The sequence below is a fragment of the Coregonus lavaretus genome (genome assembly GCF_964263955.1).
Source record: "Coregonus lavaretus genome assembly, chromosome: 25".
Taxonomy (NCBI): domain Eukaryota; kingdom Metazoa; phylum Chordata; class Actinopteri; order Salmoniformes; family Salmonidae; genus Coregonus; species Coregonus lavaretus.
In genome coordinates, this window is record NC_140012.1 from 24,101,140 (window position 1) to 24,117,777 (window position 16,638).

Genomic DNA, 16,638 nt, shown 5'->3' on the forward strand with positions numbered 1-16,638 from the left:
GAAGTAGCCTAATCAGATTAAAACATTGTGACTACATGTGTTTATGTCACATAAAAGGTAATACATTTTAAAAGTGAAATGACAAATACTTAGGCTATATTGAAGTGTTAGGTTCTAGGTCGAGGAATAGCCGCTGGGATCGGAAAGGAGGCAGAACATGTCTTAAACCTTTTTGAATAACTGGGCCTGCTGGGAGCGTAGGACTATGTGGCCACACTATACAGAACAACTTGGAGGAATGATGATCGGCAACAGACAGCCAGGGCCTGAAACTAACTTTTTGATCCACCAGCCACTGTGAGTTTTTACCAGCCAAAATATATTTTTGCCATAGTTACACATGCCTGTGAGATAGAGAATCTGACTCGTAGCCAATATGTCTCTAGCAGTTGAAGCAAACTCAAACATTGAAAAACAACTGAGCTTGTGGACAAAACTATTTAAATAGCCAAGAAACACAAGGACCAAAAAAATAATTTAAAAAAATAAAACAATAAACACAAGGACAAAGTCTCACTTTAGTTTACTTTTGTGTAAATTAGACCAACTTTTATGCCTGTGCACAGCGCTTCTAAAAATGAATCCTACTTCAGCACTTCAATCACAGTGTGCACAGCTCCCAAGCCAGACAGTGTTGCGCTGAGGTGGGATATTATAGGATTCCTAGATTAGCTACCACTTTGAAAACAGATACTGCACCATTTATTTTGCTGTAAATGTGCTCATACTTGACTTCTATTTTTATTTATCAAATGCTAATGAAATGCTTGCACAGTAGAGCCCTGTCCACCATCCAACCTGGCTGAGGAAATAGACATCTTACTCGCAAATGCCAAAATCGACCTGCATTTGGCAGGTGGCGGATGTAAATTGTAGGCCCTGCAGACAGCACATCAGTTTCAGAAGTAAAGATACAGCCAGCCTGGCCTGCTGCTGTGTCTTTCTATAATCTGTAGTGAGTAGACCCACAACTGATCCGAATGGAATGAAACATTCAAATAACAGTGCTTTTGCGCCATTATTCAAATTACATTTTTACTGCAGTTTAGAGCCTAGAGTAGAATTGTACTCAGTTGTACTCACTTGAAAACAATAATGCAATTATTCATTGGATTGTGGTGGTATAGGCTAGTCTAGGTAGGATCATTGTATTGTCCCTAAACAAGATCAATAGGAGAGCTTTTTGAGCTGGTCATCTTCACTGTTCTTTCATGCACAATGACACGCCCTCTCTGCTGCCTATCAGCTCTATCTTGTGGATTTATATTGAAAATTGGTTCAGATTTTAATGATTTTATGTGTGGTATGATTGCTAGTTAACCTACTGCAGATCGGGACAAACGATCCAACTACCACTATTGTCACTATGGATAGAGGGCAGGATAGACAGTTGACTGGTAGACTACATTGACCTGTGGTAGAGTAAGCACACTGAAAAGCGTAGTGCATAAGATTAGCACCAAATAATCTTGATAGGGGAGGAGCATGCAAGCAGATGAGGAAATGTGGCTATATGGAAGACATATAGCAAAACCTTCAAAATGGTGAATGTAAATCAGGGGAAAAACTCACTACCCTCCCGTGCCCAATAAAAAAATACCCAACCCTCCCCAAAGCAAAAATATAAAAGTTTGACAACCCTCCCCTTTTTTGGACCAGCCCCCTTACCCCAGTAAATTTCGAACTGTCCCTAAGGTAGGTTTAATATATAATACTAGGTCAACTCCCCATTCTCATCGACAGGGCTGTAGTGGACCAGTTCCTTGGTGTCCACATCACCAACAAACAATCATGGTCCAAACACACCAAGACAGTCGTGAAGAGGGCACGACAACACCTATTCCCCCTCAGGAGACTGAAAATATTTGGCATGGGTCCTCAGATCCTCAAAAACGTCTACAGCTGCACTATCGAGAGCATCCTGTCTGGTTGCATCACCGACTGGTATGGCAACTGCTCGGCATTCGACCGTAAGGCGCTACAGAGTGTACTGCGTACGGCCCAGTACATCACTGGGGCCAAGCTTCCTGCCATCCAGGACCTCTATACTAGGCGGTATCAGAGGAAGGCCCTAAAAATTGACAAAGACTCCAGCTACCGTAGTCATAGACTCTTCTCTCTGCTACTGCATGGCAAGTGGTGCCGGAGTGCCAAGTCTAGGTCCAAAAGGCTCCTTAACAGCTTCTACCCCCAAGCCATAAGACTGCTCAACAGCTAATCAAATGGACAGTTAACCCAGACTATTTGCATCAAAGTTACATAACAAAAAAATACCCATCAAAATCCATCAGTTTAAGCTAGAGATATGTTTTCTTGCATTGGATGCGTCTCAATCAACCGCATCCACCAGTGTTGCACTTCCGCATCTGTAGTGAAAGGTGGCAGAGCTAGAGCGGTATTTGTCAGACCATGAGACATCCCGGAATCGGTCTTCTCACGAAAAAAGGGGTTAAATATGTGTAAAAAAAATGCATGGACTCACTCTGTCTGCAATAATAGTGTTTAACATGATTTTTGAATGACTACCTCATCTATGTACCCCACACATACAATTATCTGTAAGGTCCCTCAGTCGAGCAGTGAATTTCAAACACAGATTCAACCACAAAGACCAGGGAGGTTTTCCAATGCCTAGCAAAGAAGGGCACCTATTGGTAGACAGGTAAAAAAAAAAAAAAAACATACATCCCTTTGAGCATGGTGAAGTTATTCAATTACACTTTGGATGGTGTACACCCAGTCACTATAAAGATACAGGCGTCCTTCCTAACTCAGTTGCTGGAGAGGAAGGAAATCGTTCAGGGATTTCACCATGAGGCCAATGGTGACTTTAAAACTGTTCCAGAGTTGAATGGCTGTGATAGGAATAAACTGAGGATGGATCAACAACATTGTAGTTACTCCACAATATTAACCTAATTGACAGAGTGAAAAGAAGGAAGCCTGTACATAATACAAATATTCCGAAACATGCATCCTGTTTGCAACAAGGCACTAAAGTAATATTGCAAAAATGTGGCAAAGCAATTAACTTTTTGTCCTGAATACAAAGTGTTGTTTGAGGCAAATTCAATACAACACATTACTGAGTACCGCTATGCATATTTTCAAGCTGAATCATGGAAAAGGAATGGAGCTAAGCACAGGCAAAATGCTAGAGGATTCAGTCTGCTTTCCAGCAGACACTGGGAGATGAATTCACCTTTCAGCAAGACAACAACCTAAAACACATGGCCAAATCTACACCACTGGAGTTGCTTACCACGAAGACAGTGAATGTTCCTGAGTGGCCGAGTTACAGTTTTGACTTAAATCTACTTGAAAATCTATGGCAAGACCTGAAAATGGTTGTCTAGTAATGATGAACAACCAATTTGACAGAGCTTGAAGAATTTTTTAAAGAATAATGGGCAAATGTTGCACAATCCAGGTGTGAAAAGCTCTTAGCGACTTACCCAGAAAGACTCAGAGCTGTAATTGCAGCCAAAGGTGCTTCTACAAAGTATTGACTCAGTGTTGTTAATACTTATGTAAATTAGATATTTCTGTATTTCATTTTCAATAAATTGGCAACATTTTCTAAAAACATTTCACTTCATCATTATGGGGTATTGTGTGTAGATGGGTGAGAAAACAAAAATGAATCCATTTTGAATTCAGGCTGTAACACAAAATGTGTATTAAGTCAAGGGGTATGAATACTGTCTGAAGGCACTGTGTAGGGTTAGGGTTAGTGTTCCCACATGGCCATATCTCCATGTTACATCATTTGTTTACAGTGGCTTACGAAAGTATTCAACCCCCTTGGCATTTTTCCTATTTTGTTGCCTTACGACCTGGAATTAAATTTGATTTTTTTGGGGCGTTTGTATCATTTGATTTACACAACATGCCTACCACTTTGAAGATGCAAAATATTTTTTATTGTGAAACAAACAAGAAATAAGACCAAAAAAAAACAGAAAACTTGAGCGTGCATAACTATTCACCCCCCCCAAAGTCAATACTTTGTAGAGCCACCTTTTACAGCAATTACAGCTGCAAGTCTCTTGGGGTATGTCTCTATACACTTGGCACATCTAGCCACTGGGATTTTTGCCCATTCTTCAAGGCAAAACTGCTTCAGCTCCTTCAAGTTGGATGGGTTCCGCTGGTGTACAGCAATCTTTAAGTCATACCACAGATTCTCAATTGGATTGAGGTCTGGGCTTTTACTAGGCCATTCCAATACATTTAAATGTTTCCCCTTAAACCACTCGAGTGTTGCTTTAGCAGGTAATTGTCCTCAAATCTCTGGAAGACTGAAACAGGTTTCCCTCAAGAATTTCACTGTATTTAGCGCCATCCATCATTCCTTCAATTCTGACCAGTTTCCCAGTCCCTGCTTATGAAAAACATCCCCACAGCATGATGCTGCCACCACCATGCTTTACTGTGGGGATGGTGTTCTCGGGGTGATGAGAGGTGTTGGGTTTGCACCAGACATAGCGTTTTCCTTGATGGCCAAAAAGCTCAATTTTAGTCTCATCTGACCAGAGTACCTTCTTCCATATGTTTGGGGAGTCTCCCACATGCCTTTTGGCGAACACCAAACGTATTTGCTTATTTTTTTCTTTAAGCAATGGCTATTTTCTGGGCACTCTTCCGTAAAGCCCAGCTCTGTGGAGTGTACGGCTTAAAGTGGTCCTATGGACAGATACTCCAATCTCCGCTGTGGAGCTTTGCAGCTGGACTTTATTTAACTAATTATGTGACTTCTGAAGGTAATTGGTTGCACCAGATCTTATTTAGGGGCTTCATAGCAAAGGGGGTGAATACATATGTGCACACCACTTTTCTGTTATATATTTTTTATAATTTAAATTACAGGTTGTAATGCAACAAAATAGGAAAAACGTGAAGGGGGATGAATACTTTTGCAAGGCACTGTACGGAAGACAGACGGAAGACATAGGTGGCCACCTGTGTTAATTCGCTATCCAGCGTGCTCCGAACACCTGTGTGTAAACATAACTGGGGAGGAAGTGTAGTTCATCAACTGGAGGCACAAACAGCTTGTGAATCTGTGCAAAACTGCTACAGTAAGTGTATATTTTTTATTTGAAAGATTATTTATTGCTGATATGAAAGATAAGGTGCACATCAGCATATGTTTTTGAAAAACAGTTTAAAAGCGATGATAATGCGAAAACACAGCATCAGAATTGTAGTTCACATGGAGCTAACAGTGGGCGAATGTAATCGCTGAAAACCCTACATTCGGTGAAGAAGGGTTTTCGAGAGCTAGTGGCTAACTAGCTAACCATGAACTAGCTAGCTAGATAACAGGTATTGTGTAAATTTAGAACTTGCCCAAGACAGATCACAGAATTGTCCATTTAAACAAATTTAGCAAATGTATTCATTACTAAATTTAGCTAACAGATAGTTAATCCAGAGATTCTTACCTTTGCCTCGATTTGGCAATCTCGTCCAGATCATCATGGCCCTGGTGAGTGACGTGAGGCTTGAGACAGGTATTTGTAGTTTTGCATGATTGACACATTAGCAGCTAATTATCATTTCATTTTTGGGGGATACATACAGTCGAATATATTGATACAAGTCACTTTGTTCGAAGGAGATTTACGCGGTTATCAAAACGTCACGCCAGGGTAAGCCTACATGAAACACAGCCCTTATTTGAAGTGTTTCTAAAATCCCCTATGGAAAAAAATTAATGGTAGAAAAATTATTGCAACCATTTCCGTGTTTGACCGCTAGGTTATATGGGTATTATGACTCATACTGTGGTACCACAGCGTTTCTAACCTATACTGTAGTGTCTTTGGTGATACTCTATAATGATTCACAGACAGTGCTGACATCATCTCGTGTGGATTTACCGTTTCTTGTAATCTTGCTGCAAGTCTCTATTCAGGACATCCACCTCTCTGCAAACTGTTCTTAAGGTCTTGGACCTCTGGTCAGATCGTCCATGTTTTTGTTAGTTGAGTCCACCAGTATTTGGATAAAGCTTTTGAAGCTATTTTCCTGTTTCTGTAACAATTTCTTTTAGACATATTTTTGTTGATTTAAAAGATCATGCACCTGTGATAGCAAAATACTGTCCTCTCCATTACTCCAACCTTCTTTACTCTGGGCGGCAGGATGGTAGCAAAGTAGGCTAACGCTGGTACTCCACATAATTCCAGCCAGCACAACTCACAGGGCCGATGGAAACAACAACAAACGAACAATCCTGCAAGAGTTACATCCTGCAAGAGTTACATCCTGCAAGAGTTACATCCTGCCAGAGTTACATTTTAAAAAATGAGAAATTGAATATTTAAAGAGGAGCTGGGTTGGAGAGGCCTATGCTGCCACCTACTGTAACAGCAGAGGTGTAGGCATCCTGATAAATAAGAATACACCCATTTCCCTTATATCCCAGCACACTGACCAAGAAGGCAGTTTTCTAATGTTGAATTGTACCTTACATGGTGAACAATGCACATTGATTTCATTGTATATCCCACCAGGGGCAAATCTGGTGTTTTCAGATAGAATCCAAGCTATATTAGACCAAATCCAGACAGGAACTGTTATTTTAGCAGGCGACCTAAATCATATATTCAATATGATTGACAGATTCAAGGAACCTCCAAAGAAGCTGAAAAATGTAATCTCTACAAATAATTTACAGGACACCTGGAGACTACTATTCCCAACTACAAAAGACTACTTATTTTTTATGTTTTTCTCAATTCAGAAAAGCTATTAAAGAATTGACTACATTTTTTATTTAAAAAAATGCTCTCAACAATTTACTGGGTTCAGAAATCCATGACATGGTGATCTCAGATCATTCTCCTGTATCATAATTAATTACGCCAACAGAAAATACACTTAGAGACAGAATATGGAGAATGAACAGAGCGCATCTTCAAGGCCCAACATTTATTAAATACATAAAGGAAAAATGTAAACCTTTACCATTACAAATGTAGACATAGAGAAAAGCAGACACTCAATATAATTTGGGATACTTTTAAGGCGTACATTAGGGGAATGATAATCTCTTAATCAGCAAAAGTTAAATCAGAGTTAGAAATTAGAATTAAAGAAAAACAACAAGAATTCACTATTTTAGAAAAAGCCCATTAAAAAATCTTTACAAGGTAAAGAAGAACATTTAATTTCTGAATTTGAGCAGGAATATGATATTTTACTTTTGAAGAGAGCCAACAACTAGCTTACAGGTTAAACTCAAATAAAGCATAGGCTACTATTAAGCATACTACTTAATGGCAAATAAACCTGGTAAACATCTTGCAGCCCTCCCAAAACCAATACACCAAACCAGTTATAATTTTCAAAGATAAAGTTAGAAATGCGTTAATTAGAAACAACAACGCGATTAATGACCATTTTAAAAATCTATATAAATCAGAATTAGACAACAGTGGGACTGATCCTACAGCCTTCTTTGACTCAACAACCCTGACGCATTTATCAGCAGACAAAAAATAATCACTAAAAAACAAGAAATAGATGTATCAATAATGTCTATTAATGCCGAAAAGTCTTTCGACCTTCTTGAATGGCCTTTTCTATACAAAAAACAAGGAAACACAAGGGATAACAGGTCGCGGGCTGTGTTCAAACTGTCAAGGAAAGCTAGGCTAGCTTTTTCGCCAAGCAGCAGCTCTTTAGGGTTTGGCAGTATCCCGGGCCTCCTGTAGCTCAGTTGGTAGAGCATGGGTTCGATTCCCACGGGGGCCAGTATGAAAAATGTATGCACTCACTAACTGTAAGTCGCTCTGGATAAGAGCGTCTGCTAAATGACTAAAATGTAATATTGCAGTCCCAGCAACTGAGGCTAACCGCATCGTTGTTTGATGAATTGTCCTCAAATAGCCATTCACATAAATTCATCATGATATAACCCAATGCACAGACAAAAAACTACAACACTTTCATTAGACTGAGTATAGCAGCCTTGGAAAGTGCTCCAGCTCACGACATTCACAACAGTGGAACAACAGCTGCGTGAGGCGCGCGGTGTCTTTAAGGCAATCCGGGCATTTTCTTATGGTCTGTGCTGAATGACATCATTGATATTGTCAATGGTGTAACTGAGACGAGAGAGAGGGGAATATATGGATTTCTGAGTTTACACTAAAATATCTGTCATTCGTAGTGCAGACTAGACCAGACTATACCGCGGGACGCGTACATCGGGATCAGGATTAGGAGGGCGGTGAGGAATGGTTCGTCAAGCGTCGCGGCCGTCTTTCGCTGTCCATGGTGCTGTTTGAATGACAGCGTCCTGATCAGCACCTCGGTGGAAGGAAGGCAGCAGTCCCTGAAGAGCTTGATCAAAACGGGTGAGGAAAGGAGGGGAGGAAAGGCACGGGTCCATTGGTAAATCACGGGGAATTGTGTTTGTCTGTTTGGGGTTTGTACAGGGACCCAAACAAGCGAGTCAGAATCGGAAGGTAGGGAAAGAGGGTTTTTCTCGACCGAGAAGGTTTTCCCAAGCCAAGGGTGCGGCTTTGTGCAAATATTGACAATAAACACTGAACGTGAATTCTAATGTGCCTAATATAGGCCTAATTATATTGATTAGACTTTTGGATAGGTTTAATCTAGCTTCCTAGGTCTGTCGAGTGGATGATTTACTATTTTAGATCTGCAGCAAATGACGTTGTGGCCCCTGGTATCTTGCTATGGAGCAGCGCTACAACCTTGCTACAAGAATAGGGCTCAATTTTGTTATAGGTTTATAGGGTAGGCTACTTACATTACACAAACTTGAGCTGTTTCTTATATGCATTCATGAACAAGAGTTTGACCTTAATTGAGACGAGTTTACTGTGTGAAATGATCGTGGTAAGATTATAATAAGGGCTTGCATGGAGTTCCTATCCTCTATCATTACCTTGCTTCATAATTTTCTATCGCTGTTAGGATTTATCCCAGCTCATCCACCACCATTATGTATGACTGTAGAATATACATTTAAAAAATATATATAATTGAATTATAGTGTAGAATAGATTCTAACTTTATTAGTTCATCTGTAATAATTTGTTTAGTGTTCGTCTGTTACACATTGTATTTTGCTCTGCTCCCAACCTCTCCAGACAAGACACGAGCAGGGCATCCTGAGTGCACTGCCCTTACAGAGCATAAATACAAATGCCAAATAAACACATATACCATCTTTATTATCAGTCTGTCTTTGCTATGTATGTATTTCAACACCACCACAGCCATTTTCCATAGTAAACCTCTTCCTGTATTGTGATGGGAAAAGCATGCACATGGCTAGCTGGAAGAAAATGTGTTTCACTTAATTTCATTGGAGACTCTGAAATGATGAGGTTATGCTAATTATTTGTGTATGTGCTGATTTCCTTTGAAGTGAGATGGAGTGTGTGAGATGCCAGCTGGTTCAATGTGCTGAATTTATTAAGTCAGATTCACACTTAGTTCTCCCCTGCACGTGCCCTCTCCCAGATGCATGGTACACAGCTCCTTCAAATCCATTCTTATAAGAAGTTAAAAAACAACATTTTAACCACACTTTTTCCACTCCCATTCCAATTATTTGGGCTTAAATAATGTTTTCTCCTTTCTCCATCCCTGACTTGGTCTTCATTTTGTGCTTTCTCTTGTCCCATCTCTTATTTTGTAACCAATTCTCCCTTTTGCAACATCTTATTTGAGTTGGAGCCCCTTGAGATTGAGGTGGAACTGGGCTGCGTCACAACGTCCTTCAGCTATATCGATCAACAGTTTGATTGATGACAAAGGGCGGCAGGTAGCCGAGCAGTTAAGAGTGTTGGGCAGTAACCAAAAGGTCACTGGTTTGAATCCCTGAGCCGACTAGGTGATAAATCTGTCGATGTGCCCTTGAGCAAGGCACTTAACCCTAATTGCACCTGTAAGTCACTCTGGATAAGAGTGTCTGCTAAATCACTCAAATATAAATGTGTGTTTGCTCCCTCAGTGAGTTGTGAAGACCAGCAGGAACCATGGAGCTGAGAGTGGGGAACAAGTACCGCCTCGGGAGGAAGATAGGGAGCGGCTCTTTTGGAGACATTTACCTGGGTAAGACCTTTGTTTTAATGCAGCTCTAACTCTACTTATTCTCACAAACCTCGAAATAAACATACTCCAGAGTAGACTGCCTTCCATACTACCTTTAAAGGAATACTTCAGGATTTTGGCAGTGAAGCCCTTTATCTACTTCTTCACAGTCAGATGAACTTGTGGATACCATTTTTATGTCTCTGCTTGCAGTTTGAAGGAAGTTGCAAACTAGTGTTAGCATGCTAGTAGATATCATAGACTTCCAGTCACTGCGCTAACGCTAGTTAGCATTAGCTCGCGAAACTACCTCTAACTTCCTTCATACTTCATTGCCAAAATCCCGAAGTATCTCTTTAAATTCTGTCCGAACACATTTAATCATTGAACACATCAAAGCTGGGCATAAAAAGAAAAGACTGTGTCAGAGTAGACCCTGGTGATCACATAATCAAAAAGGTGGTCATGGTATTTGTCCCTTCCTGTGTCTCTGTCAGGCGTTAACATCGCCACGGGTGAGGAGGTGGCCATTAAGCTGGAATGTGTGAAGACCAAACACCCACAACTCCACATCGAGAGCAAGTTCTACAAGATGATGCAGGGAGGAGGTGAGAGAATAGTATGAAAATGTATGCACTCACTAACTGTAAGTCGCTCTGGATAAGAGCGTCTGCTAAATGACTAAAATGTAAATGTAAATGTAAATGAGTAGGACAAGAGGGTGTGGTCAGGGGTGGGGGTGGTGGGCGACTATGTTGGGGAAACCTGAAACCTGAAGATTTGCGTGGTTTTTCCAAGCTAATGCCTAGGTTTTAGCTTAGAAGGCTTACTCACCTGGATTCGAACCCCAGTAAGTGACACTAGCTTATAAATCACTCTCTCCCTTCCTTTCCCTACAGTGGGCATCCCTACCATAAAGTGGTGTGGAGCAGAGGGAGACTACAACGTGATGGTGATGGAGCTGCTAGGTCCCAGTCTGGAGGACCTGTTCAACTTCTGCTCCCGCAAGTTCAGCCTCAAGACTGTCCTGCTGCTGGCTGATCAGATGGTACAGCACGCCTCCTCCTCCTCCTCCTCCTCCTCCTCCTCCTCCTCCTCCTCCTCCTCCTCCTCCTCCTCCTCCTCCACAACCTCTGTTCACCTTTTTATCATATCATATGGTTTATATGTTTCTCTATATGCTTTATTGTGATGGCATTTTCAAAGGATACCCCTTGATTATATATAACGTTATTGGCTTTAACCAAGAACTGGAACTGATAATGATAGTCAACCATTCCCTCTCTCCTTTCGCCCTCTTTCTCCACACCCTTTCTCCTCTCCAGATCAGCCGTATTGAGTACATCCACTCTAAGAACTTCATCCACAGAGATGTGAAGCCTGACAACTTCCTGATGGGCCTGGGCAAGAAGGGCAATCTGGTGTACATCATCGACTTTGGCCTGGCCAAGAAGTACCGCGACGCCCGCACACACCAGCACATCCCCTACCGCGAGAACAAGAACCTGACTGGCACTGCGCGCTATGCATCCATCAACACACACCTGGGGATAGGTACAGTACTAATTGTAATATTAACAGTGTATGTGCACGTATGTTTGACCCTTCGTCTGCTGTGTGTGTGTAGTGAGAGTCGATAGATTTTACGTGATTGTGTCGGTATTGACCAGGGGTGGATTCTCTGAACTACTGCAGTAGGACTCACACAAGTATTGACCCTTCTCCGTGCTCTCTCTTCCTCCTTCCTCCCTCACTCCCCTCTTCTTTCCTTTCCTTTACTCTATGCTCCTGTTCTCTCCTCTTTCTCCTCTAAAGGTATACACATGTTTTTGTTTTGTTTTATGTGTCTAAATAAGATCAGTATAGTGTGTCTCCTCTTTCCATGTCTCCTCTCTTCCTCCACAACCCCCCACTCTTCTCCGCCTATCTCTCTCTACAGAGCAGTCTCGTCGTGATGACCTGGAGTCTCTGGGTTATGTCCTGATGTACTTCAACCTGGGCTCTCTGCCCTGGCAGGGCCTCAAGGCCGCCACCAAGAGGCAGAAGTATGAACGCATCAGCGAGAAGAAGATGTCCACCCCTATCGAGGTGCTCTGCAAGGGATACCCCTGTAAGTAGTTATAGGGTTTCTTTATCCTGGGTTTACAACACTAACTATGAGTTAGCTTTGTTAGAAACTCACTTCAAGTAGTCTTTCAACACCAAGCTAAATTAATGTGTATTTGACCCAAGTCTTTGGTGACCCTTTGGCGACCCTCTGTCACCCACTCTATCCACAGCTGAGTCTCTCTGTCGCCCACTCTATCCACAGCTGAGTCTCTCTGTCACCCACTCTATCCACAGCTGAGTCTCTCTGTCGCCCACTCTATCCACAGCTGAGTCTCTCTGTCGCCCACTCTATCCACAGCTGAGTCTCTCTGTCGCCCACTCTATCCACAGCTGAGTCTCTCTGTCACCCACTCTATCCACAGCTGAGTCTCTCTGTCACCCACTCTATCCACAGCTGAGTCTCTCTGTCACCCACTCTATCCACAGCTGAGTCTCTCTGTCACCCACTCTATCCACAGCTGAGTCTCTCTGTCACCCACTCTATCCACAGCTGAGTCTCTCTGTCACCCACTCTATCCACAGCTGAGTCTCTCTGTCACCCACTCTATCCACAGCTGAGTCTCTCTGTCACCCACTCTATCCACAGCTGAGTCTCTCTGTCACCCACTCTATCCACAGCTGAGTCTCTCTGTCACCCACTATATCCACAGCTGAGTCTCTCTGTCGCCCACTCTATCCACAGCTGAGTCTCTCTGTCGCCCACTCTATCCACAGCTGAGTCTCTCTGTCGCCCACTCTATCCACAGCTGAGTCTCTCTGTCGCCCACTCTATCCACAGCTGAGTCACTCTGTCGCCCACTCTATCCACAGCTGAGTCTCTCTGTCACCCACTCTATCCACAGCTGAGTCTCTCTGTCACCCACTCTATCCACAGCTGAATCTCTCTGTCACCCACTCTATCCACAGCTGAGTCTCTCTGTCACCCACTCTATCCACAGCTGAGTCTCTCTGTCACCCACTATATCCACAGCTGAGTCTCTCTGTCACCCACTCTATCCACAGCTGAGTCTCTCTGTCACCCACTCTATCCACAGCTGAGTCTCTCTGTCACCCACTCTATCCACAGCTGAGTTCTCCACCTACTTGAACTTCTGTCGCTCTCTGCGGTTCGATGACAAGCCGGACTACTCGTACCTGAGACAGCTGTTCAGAAACCTGTTCCACAGACAGGGCTTCTCCTACGACTACGTCTTTGACTGGAACATGCTCAAGTTTGTGAGTACTGCATCCCTATTAACCATTATTATTACACTATAAATAATGTATTAACAATTTAGCTATTTGTTGTCCTTATTTATCATTACATTTTCACTCATTTTAAATGCAATTACACATTAGTGGATTACATGTGTATTATAAGTGTATAATATATGACGTTTACATAGTTGATTATATAAACATGGTTCCCTATGAGTTCATTTTGAATCCCTGTCACCTTCCTAACCTGCACATTCATCTTTCTGCTTCAGGGGGCCAGTAGGACAGCTGAGGATGGGGAGAGGGAGAGGGAGAGGGAAAGGGAGAGGAGAGAGGGAAAGGAGGGGGATGAGAGGATCGGAGGGGGACCTAGGGCACCCCGTGCCCTACCCCTGGGCGGCAACCCCCTTGGTGGTGTAGACAGGATCAGAAATGGCCCCAATGCAGCAGCCTCTAACCCTGCTTCCAGAGGAGTCCCACAGTCAGGTGAGTCATGAGGCAGACGGTAATAGAAAATAAGGTCTGCATTCTTAGAATGAAAGTGAAATATCAAACAAAATGTTTATTCCATTTGGACTAAAACAAATCTAAGAGTCCGGACCTTCTCTTTTTCTACTACTGACTATTTCAGATCTATGCACCAACTACTTAGGAGTACTACTAGTGTGCAAGGTTTTTACTTACTTCATTAGGTCGACAGGAAATGACAGGAAATGACTGTATAAACACGAGGGAGGGTGTGTAAACTAAACCACATGCTCAATTCATGACTCCAGTTTGTAGCCCTCTTGCTCCCTGTTAGTCTCTTAAATAATCTATTGTGTTTGGACTTGGCTGAGGAAACTTTGAGGAAAGTCCAAGGTGTGCAGGCATTTGTTCTAGCCCAGCACTAAATTCCATTTGACCAATAATGTGTGTGTGTGTGTGTAGGGAACCGGTCCCCACAGGCTGTGTCCCGTGCGGAGCGAGAGAGAAAGGTGGCCATGAGGCTCCACCGTGGCGCCCCCGCCAACATCTCCTCCTCTGACCTCACTGCACAGATGGGCCAATCACGCATCGCCACATCACAGGTAATTCACCTACCATTGTATCTCTCTCTCTATTTTGCTCTCTCTCTCTCTCTCTGCTATCGTGAACCCCACTGCTCCCCACTCTTCCCCTGCTGAAAGGGATTGAAGTTTGTCTGCCTGTGTATGAGAATGTATAGTATGTCTGTTGAATGCACAGCACCTTATACTAACCCAATGCTGTCTGTTAACCCCCTCTCCTCTTCACCAGGTCAGTGTGCCATTTGAACACCTGGGGAAGTGAGCTGCTCCTCTGGCCCTCTGGACACTGGCAGGTAAGGACACGTCAGAGGGACAACACTATGTGAACTATGGACCAACCCTAACCTGTAACATCAATGCATGATTTACTCATGTTAGTGAGTTGAATGCACAGATCTCAAGGTCGGATTTGGCCCTAAGTATGCTTATGTTTTATTGAATGACATTTTTTGCAAATGTGTGTAAAAAGTTAAGTAAAAACAGTAAATATATGAATATTTTTTGCAGCCATGGCATTGTATCAAATACCTACTCAAGTACTTTTGAAATTGTTGGATAAAAAAGAAACGAGTGGGTCAACAACACTGAAGAGGGATGAAATATGGAAGAAAAAAGGGAGGAAAAGAAGAGGAACGAAGGATTGAAAGAAAGTGTGAGAAGTGAACGCCTGTCCACTATGACTGTAGTTTACTGGAAGAAATTGTGATAAAGATGAAAGATTGACGACTGAAAGACACTTTCATGGTCTAGCCTTGCTTCCCAGGCTTGTAAGACCTTTGCCTCGGCTGGTGAATGAGACTTCTGTACTACTGTCCTGGTTCACTCTCATTACGCCGGCTATATGATCAGTGGGACCATACATGTCTCTCAGAAGCTCAATGCGCAAAAAAACATGCACGTCAGTGCAAAATGGACAAACTCTGATTGTTCCAGCTGTTTTCATCGCTGAGGTGGTTGTATGGGCTCATGTGTAGGTTAAAAAACACACACAGTCGAAACCGTTTGTCTCACATTGAATGTCCAATTTATGACAGCTACATTTACTGCTAATGGTGTATGTTTATAATCAACAACAACAACAAAATCTGAGGTTTCCTGGGGTCAAGTAAAAATGATTTATTCACTAGTAGGCAAGACGATCTCAGTCGATAGGAATCTGGGGGAATTGGAAGAAAGAGAGATAGGAAGAGATGTGGTAAAACGTTGTTCAGGAATGGGAAAAGATTAAAGTGAATGAAGTATTTGCATCAGAATTGCTTAGAGAAGTGGGGTTGCATATAGTCAGTGTATGTCAATGTCTTATTGTCTTACTGTTTGTTCTTTGTACTTTTGGCTTTAGCAAGCCAAGGACTGACCAAGAGTCAAAGGAGGAAGGGGATGGTAGGAGACTTAGAGAGATGGACTGTCACCCATTTTCTCTTTACGTCCTTGCTGTTTAGGAATTCCTGGATAAGAATAATTATGAGTAGATTTTAACCTAGCGTTAAATTAGGACATTTTGGTTCTACAACACTTCCTGTTAAGATTATTGACACATTTCCATTGAGGTTCCACTCCACTCTGCAGTGTGTGTGAACACAGTATTGTATTACATTTGTCAACAACAGAGAGCTAATAATGCCACAACAATTGACGGTGGACCATATAATAAAGGACCATTACTTCTTATCATAAAGTGGAGGAAATTAGTTATTTACTCAATTGGTCATTTTTGTTCTGGTGTTTTAGTCAACTGGTAAGTCAAGACAAGACACTAACCTCTCATGCCAGGCTTCGCAAAAGCGAGAATACTGTTGAACAATACCTGTGCTCTTGGTTATTATGTTAATAAGTAAACAAGCCGTATTATCCTGGAGTTGTGAGGAGGAGCATGGGAGAAATGAAGAGGTTGGATTTAAAAGTTATATCCTCAATAACTTTTATTTATTTATTTATTATCTCTGTAAATATGTTTTTGTGTAAAGCGAAAATGTGCTAGGTGGTTTGAAGATCTCAATGTAGTAACAGAGATGTATTGACCTGCAGGAGGGCTTGGTTGGGTGCAGAGGGAGTCAATGTAAGGTAGACCTGCATCTGCATGGGCAGGGCAGATCATAATAAAGATGGAATATATGGTTGTGTGGGTGCACTGATATCTTGTACATTTCTTTACCATGCTTAGATTTTATTACAACAATATTGTGTATAATAATAATTATAATAATTA

The 16,638-nt window shown here is 42.1% G+C and overlaps 1 protein-coding gene across 1 annotated transcript; it reads left to right on the forward strand.

Annotated features, from left to right (window-relative positions):
- Nucleotides 1-10,022: 10,022 nt before the first annotated feature.
- LOC311100388 (casein kinase I-like) lies at nucleotides 10,023-16,557 on the forward strand (the record flags this gene model as incomplete). Its single annotated transcript, XM_084141280.1, has 10 exons — nucleotides 10,023-10,098; nucleotides 10,575-10,685; nucleotides 10,977-11,125; nucleotides 11,403-11,631; nucleotides 12,017-12,187; nucleotides 13,253-13,401; nucleotides 13,656-13,869; nucleotides 14,314-14,453; nucleotides 14,662-14,725; nucleotides 14,940-16,557. The coding sequence occupies 9 exons, from the start codon at nucleotides 10,023-10,025 to the stop codon at nucleotides 14,692-14,694; spliced, it is 1,272 nt and encodes a 423-aa protein (XP_083997406.1). The 3' UTR covers nucleotides 14,695-14,725; nucleotides 14,940-16,557.
- Nucleotides 16,558-16,638: the final 81 nt, after the last annotated feature.